The sequence below is a fragment of the Akebia trifoliata genome, chromosome 3, assembly GCF_017979445.1.
Source record: "Akebia trifoliata isolate Shusen 1 chromosome 3, ASM1797944v1, whole genome shotgun sequence".
Classification (NCBI taxonomy): Eukaryota; Viridiplantae; Streptophyta; class Magnoliopsida; order Ranunculales; family Lardizabalaceae; genus Akebia; species Akebia trifoliata.
Window position 1 is genome coordinate 13223393 of NC_141377.1, and position 10780 is coordinate 13234172.

A 10780-nucleotide genomic window follows, 5' to 3' on the forward strand; every position below is an offset into this window, starting at 1 on the left:
GATTATTGCACCTCCTGTCAACACCTTCTTGACTAGAAAGGGACCTTCATAGTTTGGTTTGAACTTGCATCTTGGATCTTCTTGAATAGGGAGGATCTTCTTTAGAACTAGATCACCCAGCTGAAAATATCTCGATCTGATCTTCTTGTTGTAAGCTCGTGCAATTCACTTCTGATATAACTGTCCATGACATATTGCAACGAGTATTTTCTCCTCAATTAGGTTTAGCTGGTCATACCGTACTCTGACCCATTCAGCCCCTTCCAACTCTACTTCCATAAAGACTCAAAGAGAAGGAATTTCTACATCAACTGGAAGGACTGCCTCCATCCCATAGACGAGTGAGAATGGCATTGTCCCAATAGAGGTTCTAATCAAGGTTCTATAAGCATGGAGAGCGAATGGTAACATTCCAGGCCAATCTTTGTAAGTTACTACCATTTTCTCCATGATTCGCTTGATATCCTTGTTAGCTGCTTCCACTACTCCGTTCATCTTTGGTCTATAAGCCACCGATCTATGGTGTTTTATCTGAAAATCTTCACAGGGCTTTTTCATGTCTTTATTCTTCATATTGAGAGTATTATCTAATACAATGGCACTGGGCCATATCTGCAAATGATATTTCGCTTCAAGAATTTGATAACTTGCCCTTTTATGAAATTTGTATAAGACATGGCTTCCATCCACTTAGTAAAGTAGTCAATAGCAACCAAGATAAATCTGTAACTATTCAATGCTTTAGGATTGATCGGACTAATAACGTCTATGCCCCAAAACGAGAAAGGTCATGGTGATGTCATATTATGGAGTTCACTTGGTGGTATATTGATCTTATTAGCATATATCTGACATAAGTGGTATTTCTTGACGTGCTGAAAACAGTTGTTCTCCATTATGAACCAGTAATAGTCCATCCCCATTATTTTTCTTACTAGCATGTGCCCATTCATGTGAGGATCGCAGACCCCTCTGTGGATAACCTTTATACGATGTTTAGCTATGAATTCTACTACATAAAGAAGGAGGACCTTGTGGTGTGAACATTTGTAAAGTATCCCATTGCTTAAGAAGAATTGTCCTGCTAATCACTGAATTATTTTCTTTTTGACTTCTGTAGCTTCTGGAGGGTAGGTTCTATTTTCTAAATAAACTTTGATGTCGAAGAATCATGGAGTTTCCATTTTTACGTCCTTTAACTCAATTGATAAATAATAAGTTGGCTCATCTTGAATACCTATTTTCAAGGGATCGATGGCAATTTCTTTAGTGACTCTGATCATAGAGGCCAATGTTGCAAGTGCTTCTTGCAAACTGATTTTTAGCCCTTAGCATGTAATTGAAAATGATTCAAGACAAATTAGTACTTAGTTCTTCGATATACTTGTGGTACGGTACTAGTCTCTATTCTCATGTCTACCATTCTCTGGTAATTTGGTAGACAACTAGACTAAAGTCCCCAAATACCTCAATCTCGTCAAATTCCATCTTTACTACTACCTTGAGACCTACTATTCATGCCTCATATTCTGCTAGATTGTTTGTGCATTGGAAATGTAACCTGACTGCTATGGGCACACACAATCCATCAGGCATCACTAAAATAGTCTCAATCCCAATTATCCTTATGACTGATTGCACCATCAAAATACAATTTTCAACCTGGTTCGTCTTCGTCTTCTTTAACTTATGTAAAGAGAATGACTTTGTCTGGAAAATTGGTTTTCAATGGTTCGTAATCTAGAAGAGGGTGCTCTACTAGATACTTTGTGATAACCTTCCCCTTGATTGCCTTCTGCGTGACATACTCGATATCAAACTCTGATAGTAATAGTTTCTACTTAATAGTATGATTGGTGAATGTAGGTTTCTCAAATAAGCATTTCAATGGATCCATCCTAGCAATAAGCTATACTTTATAGCTTAGCAAATAGTGACATAATCTTTGAGATACCCAAACTAAGGGGGCAACATGTCTTCTCAAGTGGAGAATATTTTTCCTCATAGTTTGTAAACTTTTTGCTGAGGTAGTATATTATTTTTTCCTTACGACCCGTTTCGTCATGCTGCCCTAGTACACATCTCATGGATATTTCAAGTCTTGATAGGTACATTAATAGGGGTATCCCTTGGGTAGGGGGAACTAAGACTGGAAGATTCAACAAATACTTCTTGATTTTGTCAAATGCTTCTTGACAATCGCCATTCCATTATAAAGATTCATTATTCCTTAAAAGTTTGAAAAAAGGTTCACAGATTGACGTGAGTTGTCAGATAAACCTATTGATATACTGAATTTTTTCCAAGAAACCTCCTATTTCTGATTCTGTCTTTGGTGATGGCATTTTAATGATTGTTTTTACTTTAGCTGGATCTACTTCGATACCTTTTTGGCATATGACGAAACCTAAAAAATTCCCTGAAGTTGCCCTGAATACACACTTTGAAGGATTAAGCCTCAAACTGAACTTCTTCAAATGATCGAATATTTTTCATAGGTTAACAAGGTAGTTTTCTTCCAAATCAGACTTAGCGATTATATCATCCAATAGACCTCCATCTCTTTATGGATTATATCGTGAAAGAGAACGATTATGGCTTGCTGATAGGTTGCCTAGACATTTTTTAGACCGAATGGCATAACTGTGTTAAGAAAAGTATACTAAGGTATGATAATTACGATTTTCTCCTAGTTTTTTTCTGCCAACTTGATTTGATTGTAACTAGAGAAACTATCCATAAACAAAAACATGTCATGTCCTATTGTGTTATCTACAAGCGTGTTGATATGCGAAAGTGGGAAATCCCTTCAGACTAGCTTTGTTCAAGTCTCGGTAATCTACACATATCCTTACTTTACCATTTTTCTTCAGCATTGGTACTATGTTTCCAAGCCATTCTAGATAAGTTGATACTACTAAAAATCATGTTTGAATCTATTTTGTCACCTCATATTTGATTTTAAGAGTCTATTCTGGTTTCAATCTTATGAGTTTCTATTTGATTGGCTTTGCATTGGGAAGAATAGGTAGACGATGTGCTTTTCTGAGCTTTGTACCAACCCTAATATCGACACCTGGGCTGGTACTTTGTTCAATTGCTTTACAAGGTTGTATTCACTTTTCTTAGTTTGCTTAATGAAATATGTTACTTCCTTGTTTGTTACCTTTTTTTTTTCTCTGTCTAATTGCTATGTTTTTCTGTGATGACTACATTTCCTTTTCCCTTATTGTTTTTCTCTGCCACTACTTCTATTACTTTTATCTCAACTACCTCATTTTCTATTTCTTTTACACTGACTGTTGCCTATTCTTTAACATCTGTTTCAACCGTCTATTTTATTTGCTTCACTTGCTCTTTATCAACAACTAACTCTTGATCAACTGCTTGTTATATACCTTGAGCCTATTCATTTTGTACCTTTTTGCTACTCTACCCTACCTTTATCACTACCTGCTTCCCCTTTTTTTTCTTAGTCTTTTTCTTACTATCTTTTACTCTCAATACAGTCCCCTTTTTGGTCGTTCTCTGCCCCACATCTATCACTACTTGCTTCCAATTTTATTTCTCAATCTTTTTCTCACTATTTTTTACTCTCAATTCAGTCCCTTTTTTGGTCATTCTCACCACTCTGCCAGCCATGGTAATGTGGTCTATATCCTTGGGTTCTTTTTTCTTCTCCACCTTTTTTGTTTCCTCAATTTTCCAATCTCCTTTCAGGAATACTAAATCGATTTTGTAACTCCAAGGCACAGCCTTGTTGGATACATAAAGGAAGGGTTTGGGAGTTTTGAAAGTGAATTGGGGGAGCTCTAGTTCCACATAAAGGATGAATGGTAATGGTTGTGTTGTGGGTGGGGATGGAGTAGGTGTGCGAAGGAAGAGTGGTGGTGGATTGGAAGGTAATGAGAGGGTGATGTTGGAAGGAGTGATAGGATTTGAGGATAAAATGAGAAATGGTGGGTTTGGAGAAGATGGTAGGGGGTTTAGGATAAGACCTCCAAATTGGGTGATGATGCGAATGAGAGTGTTATTTTGATTTTGAGAATGGATGGCGTTGACTGAGGTATTGGGTTTGAGGTACACTCTGACCTTTTACCCCAAAGGAATGATTAGCTATGAGGGATAGTGAAAGCGCCTTCGATCTGCGGGTTGCGGATCCACTTTTTTCTAGATGGATTGGAGTCGCCACCTAGTTATTATGGTCTAGGAACCCAAAATATTGACTCTAAAATAGATAAGATATTGATCTACACAGAGAACAGGTCTGAGGATCAGGTTACGGGATTGGAAGGTGTTAGGCACCAACCTCATCGGGCAAAAATCGATCTCTACTTTTTCCCAAATAACACTACATTGCAAAAAAAACCTAAAAATTAATAAAACGAAGAAATAAAAATAATTACCTAGCAGATTACGACTGTTTCCTCAATACTGACGAAAAGTGTCATTGCATAAGTTTCCTTGTTATTCCTCCGTCACTAGATCTGTTTCTGATCTCCTAGTTGAAGTATCTTTCTTTTAGATCTGAGTGTTTTCTATATTTTTGGAAGAGTTTTTGAATATTTTTGGAAGATTTTAGGAGTTTTTTGAACAAAAATTAGGGTTTGAATGATAGGTAGGGGGTTAGGGCTTCAGAATCAGGATTTGGGAAAGGCTAGGGAGCCTTTTTGACCTTTTTTTCCTAGGATTTTCTTTTTCTTGCTATATTGGGTAGTGGAGGCTCCTATTTATAGATATTTTTGGACGATTAGGGTTTAAGATTAGGTTCTTTTAGATAAGATAAGGTTGTTTAATTAGGATTTGACTAGGTCTCTTAAATTAGGGTTTGACTAAGTCTCTTTAGATTGACTAGGTCTCTTTAGATTAGGATTTTAATTCTTACATACAATGAAAGAATATATTTTTTTAATTTTTGAAGAAACCCCATTAATTATATTTTTAATTCTTTGGAACACCAAATAGATGGGTCTTTTAATAAATATCAAGGGGGCTCCACTTAAATAAGTGGGCAACCACCTAAAATTCTTCCTATGGGTTTAATTGATTGATTTTCTTTATTCAAAATTTTAATTTAATTTTATTAAGGTTTCACTTTACATTAATTAATGTTTTATTTATTAATTTTAGAATTTTAAATTTTTAAAATTGAAAAATTATTATTTTACCCCCGAAGGGGACTTTTGTGTTGAGGAGTCATTTTTTGATATTTTGAAATGTTCTGGAATTGATTTTTTTGTAAGGAATTTGATGGGATTATCAGTTTATGTCATTTATAAATTATTTGGTATGAAATGATTGTGAACCCTATGAGGGGCATTTTCATAATTTTATCGAATTTGGTAAAAATTGGCAGAATGGTTTATTTGATTTTACTTTATTATTTTATATGTTTAAAAAGGGTTTTCCTAAGTGTGATGTGGGATATAAGGATGTTTTGATGTTAGGGTTATTTTGGTAATTTGATCCTTTTTTAGATATTTTTATCATAAAGCTTATTTTTGTCTGAAAATGATGATCTCTATGTTTTGGGATCATATTTTCCTATCGTAGCGTGGTTTCTATAATTTTGTTTGTTTGAAATACTTCATCTAAATTTCTGAAACATATCTAGCAACAAAATAGAGCATTGGAATATCATCCATCATAGGGAACCGTTGCGATCGGGTTGACGAGTTGATTAATCAGGTGAATACGAAAATGGGGTGTCTACAGATAGAAATCAGATTATTCCTTGGAGATTGTATTTACTGTATTTGTCTACCCTACACCATATTCATTACCATTATGAGTTGGAAGTGGGTTTTTATTGATGTTCTGTTGTATTGGTGTGGGATCCAGAACTATGAGTTTCCTATCTATCAAAGTCTGAAAAATATTTCTTAACTACCAGCACCAGTCTATGGGGTGATCAGGAGCTCCCATGTAGAACTCGCAGTTGGTGGTAAGGTTATACCCAAATGTGTTCTCAACTTCTAGATGCAGTTGTCTCAATGTAACATAACCTTCCCTGAAGAGGGTAGACAAAAGCTCTGACAATTTAATGGGCAGTCGAGTAAACTTTCTTTTTTTTCTATTGCTGGTTGTTGTTGTAGGGTTGACGGTACAGTTGTTGCTACTGTGGTTGTGCTTTAAACTGAATTTGTTGTTGGTTGTTGTATGGCCTTGCTTAGGGTTGTTATGTTTGATATGAACGGTTTGGTGGTGCTTGAAAAGTCATGAGTGCTTTTAGTGTTGCAGTTGGGAAATGAACTGGTACTTGAGCTGGTTACATATAGTTAACCTGTCATTCATTGTTCTTCTTTATTGCAGTTATCGCTTCCTTTTTTACTGTTCACTTGGACTAAGTACCTTGTTGTGGAACTATCCAATCTATTATCATTCCTGACTTCAAACCATCTTCTATCTTATCAGCAATCAGAACCAATAAGGAAAAACTGGACGTAGTGTGCCCTATGAGGTGAGTATAGTATTGTTGTCTTAGTGTTGAGATAAACGTTGTGTTCATCTCAATTTCTATCATGGGAGGCTTCACTTGCGAAGCGGACTCTCTCCATCAATGAGCATACTCTCGGATGGTTTATTTGGGCTTCCTTGTCATCTTAGCCACACCCTGCTTGTCCAACGCCACATGTTGAATCTATAATTATCCATGAAAATGGTGGCCAAGTCCCTCCAACTGAGCGAACCATCTTTGTGCTACCTTAGTCAAACTCCTTTGGAACATCTGTACTAGGAGCTTGTCATTTCTTCCAAATTGGCACATAGCACCACAGTATAGTTTTAGATGGGTGAGTAGGCATCCAATGCCATTGCATTTCTCAAACTCGAGACACTTGAAGTCCATTGGTGGTACAAAGTCCAAATAGAAACCTAAATCATCAAACCCAAAGAGTTATCTTGGTATTTTTCCCTATTTAGTCGGTTCAATTCTTCCATGATCGCATCCATACGGCTCGATAGTCTATCCTCAGCATAGTTTCTCTCGGGCATTCTAACCCAGTTTGATTCTTCCTCTATCTTGGCCAATTGCGGAGGTGGACATTGAGTAAAGATGAGTGGAGGAATATTCGTGGCTAGAGCTGGTCTGGACATAGGTTCTAGCATGATAGTTCTAGGAAAATGATGATTTTATTATTATTTTATTTATTTCAAGTTTTTGAGTTAATAGCAAGCCCTTTTATGGTGAGATTATAAAAATCTGAAAACCTTGGAAAAGAGGATGATCCTAGTTGCAACCCCTTATTGTTTCTCTATTTATTTTTATTTTTTTGACACCTAAATGAATGTAAAGGAGCTATCCTAGACGAATCTAAGACATTCTACTAAGTACCCTTAAGCGAGAAAAGAATTGGAAAAGAATGAAATGAATGCTAAGGTGACCTTTAAAAGGTCCAAAGGTCTTTGAGAGACCTAAACTACGAAAAGGAATGAGGCTAATTTGACCTTTAAGAGGTCCAAAGGTCTTTAAGAGACCTAAACTACGAAAGGGATTGCAATATTGTGAATTTTAGCTATAGAAATGAAGACAGGTCCCTGTCTAGACATTCTAACATTAAAGCTTGATCTAGGGTGACCCAGACATTCTAACATTAAAGCTCGGTCTAGGGTGACCTTTAAGATGTCTAGAGATCTTAAGAGATCTGAACTACTATCTAAGGTGACCTTTAAGAAATCCAAAGGTTTTTGAGAGACCCGAACTATGAATGGGAAGCATACTAAATTGACTTTTAAGAGACCAGCTCTACAGAAAAAATGCAACTAAATTAACCTTTAAGAAGTCCAAAGGTCTTTAAAAGACCCAATCTACGCATTAAGTTGACCTTTAAGAGGTCCAAAGGTCTTTAAGAGACCCAATCTATGAAAATGTCTCCAATGTAAGAGACGCAAAAGAAAAAAATCCTTTGTATGGGTGTTATGCCCGGACCTTTGTGTTGGTCGCCTCGAGTGTATGAGGCAAAACCCGGAAGACCATAAAGAAGATTCGTTATATAGGATGGCCTTACCTTTGAATTTTAGGAGTGAGTATGTCAAACGTATGAGATTTGAACCCAAGAAGTCTTTAACAAGGTTAGTTGTATAGGGTGCTTTGCCATTGAAACTTGGAAATGGGTATCTCGGTTGTTTGAGATTTGAAACCATGAAATTTGAGAGGATTGCATGGCCCTTGCCGGCCATGGTTGATGAAGTGACTCCCAAATGGGGTCAAACATTAAGGGTTCTAACAAATCCTAAATAGATAAAGATTGATAGCATTGCTCGGGCCTTGCCAATCAAGGATAATAAGGTGACTCACAAGTGGGGTCGATCATAAGAGGTTCTAACAAACCTTAAATAGATGAAGATTGATGGTACTATATGGCCCTTGTCGACAAGGAACAATGAGGTGACCCAGAAATGGGGTCGATTATAAGAGGTTCTAACAAACCTAAAATGGATAAGGATCGATGGCATTATGCTTCCTAAGAATCTTAAAGCTCTAAAGAAAATAGAATGAAGGTCTATCCTAGGAATTGAAGTGAAAAGCTTTCCGCCTCCTTTAGTTTAAAACGTAATCTCGAATAACTCACAACTTAGACTTAGGAATTTAAATTGAATTTGAAAGGATGAGTACTTCTAGACCTATGGATACTCCTAGGTCTAACGAACTAGAATCTTAAGTCTAGTTTAGAAAACACTTCACAAGTCCTAGAAGTAGGTAAGATCGAGATGAGAAACAGATTCTTAACTTCATTTAGGATTCTTTAAGTTCGACTCACTCATTTAGGTTCACATAAGTAAGGATTGACCACTTAAATGCATAAGAAAACCTATGGTGATAGAAGTGATGGCATTGAGTCATAATCCTATACTTGAAAAAAATTCGAAAGCCTTTGATGAACCTTGAGGTTGACTCCAAGAATGAGTTTATTTTGATGCTAATTAACCCTGGCTCAACTCTAGTACCAAGTGAGAATGTGCAGACACATTTGATTTGGATCTAAACTCACCACGAAAAGTTAGAAGAGTGTAAAAAGGTCAAAGTTTGTTTCGGTCCATGGCCAATATTCAAATTAGGCAACACAATAGTTCCAGCCATTAGTGAGGAAAAAGAACACCAAAAATGGCCTTTCATTCTAGGTGAGGCCATTCCAAGCTTGAAAATTGCCTGTCCGAAGGTAAGGAACCACCGGACAAAAAAATTATTATGGCCAAAGGTTAGAAATGACCCGGCAAAAGAAATTGATCTTGCCATCAGTAAAGAACGACCAAAACAAAATTTTTGCCTTAGCCATCAATAAGGAACAGCCATGCAAAAATTTTGTTCTGGCCATCAGTAAGGAATGGCCAAGCCAAACCTACAGACCAAAACTATTTTTTTTCGTAAAATGTTTTTCCTTATCTTTCTTTCCAACATTAGATTTCAACTAGTTTTGATGGGTTTTGCCCTTTTCAAGTTCGAAACTAATTTTCGAGAGTTTAAGTCATTAGGAAATGTCACGTAAGGCTTAAAAGAATGCGAAAAGAGAAAATCCCTCCTTACCGAAGGTGGGATACCCTATTTTATTATACGGACCACCAAAATAAAACCTTACAACTTGACCTTCGTGGGTTAACTCAAACTTACAAGGCTTTAAAAAGATGGCACACAATCCATTGAAATTTTATTTTTAAAAAGCGTGTCCTAAACTTCAAACCGAAAGCTATGCGTGATTGGTGATAGGTAGGTTGAAGTTTTTCAAATTTTCAAACCTCCACACAAGCTAAAGTAAGTGTTTCATAGGTTTGTGATTGAGTTGGATATTTTCGTCTTCGTGTCTTAAGGTGAACAACCTCAAAGCGTAAGATTACTTGGATTCGAGGATAAAAATATTTTATAGGACAGGTGGTTTGTGCATTGGCTATGATCGAAAGGCGCACAAGTTCATTTTAGAAAAAATGTGTGCCAACTTTACAAGTAAAACAATGCCAAAGTAAAAAAACAAATCTGCCCACATTATTCCAAATAAAAGAAACAAAACTAAGTTAGCTTCAAAAGAAGAACAAATAGTAAGTTAATATTTTCAATCTTCACCTATGATCATTAAAAATCTAGTTTGGACCCTCGGATCCCCAACGGAGTTGCCAGGTTGTAGATACACAGGCATCAAAACCTTCGGGAAGGTTTGAGCTCATCTACACGAGTTTAGGAGTCACCATCATTCAATTAAAGTTTGAATGGACACTATAGGAAAATTCTTTTTTTGAAATATGTTTTTTTGATTATAGTGACTCACATATCCAAAAGATAAGAGAAATGCTTTACTTAGAGATATATATATGGTAAAGATGTTCGATTGAGGGACAAGAAAGGTATTAGATACATTGTCTCACCCATCATAAAATGGTTACCAATATATGACCATAGGTGTGGATTTGAAATATTAACTTGATTTTAAAAACAACTAAAGAAATTATGAAGAAATCAAAATGAAAATGAAATATTAACTATAGTCTAGTTTTAGAAAATGAACAAAATGAAATAATGAGCAAGTTAAAACATAAAAATGTGTTTGATGAAAATTTTTTATGAGCCTAGGATTTTGGTAAGATTCCATGTGGATTTCATCTTTTTGGGTTCCTAAGGTTCTTTTTTTTAAAAGATCTATAGCCTAGTTCTAGAAGAATAATAAAATAAGACAATAAGCAAGCTAAAATAGAAATATAACTTACTAGAATTTTTTATGAGTCTAGGATTTTGGTGAGAATCCATGTGGATGTCACACTTTTGGATCCGAAACTTTTTTAGAAGCTTATGTGC

General features: G+C 36.0%; 1 protein-coding gene across 1 annotated transcript; it reads right to left on the reverse strand.

Moving 5' to 3' along the window:
• Positions 1 to 285: 285 nt before the first annotated feature.
• On the reverse strand, positions 286 to 1488 carry LOC147406023 (uncharacterized). Its single transcript, XM_086432468.1, has 2 exons — positions 1468 to 1488; positions 286 to 612 (listed from the first exon to the last, which is right to left on the reverse strand). The coding sequence occupies exons 1-2, from the start codon at positions 1486 to 1488 to the stop codon at positions 286 to 288; spliced, it is 348 nt and encodes a 115-aa protein (XP_086288594.1).
• Positions 1489 to 10780: the final 9292 nt, after the last annotated feature.

Coding starts and splice junctions, on each gene's coding strand:
- LOC147406023 (XM_086432468.1), bottom strand. CDS start 1,488: ATGGAATTTGACGAGATTGAG. Junction 613..1,467: donor TGGAATTTGACGAGATTGAG/GTATTTGGGGAC, acceptor TATCATTTGCAG/ATATGGCCCAGTGCCATTGT.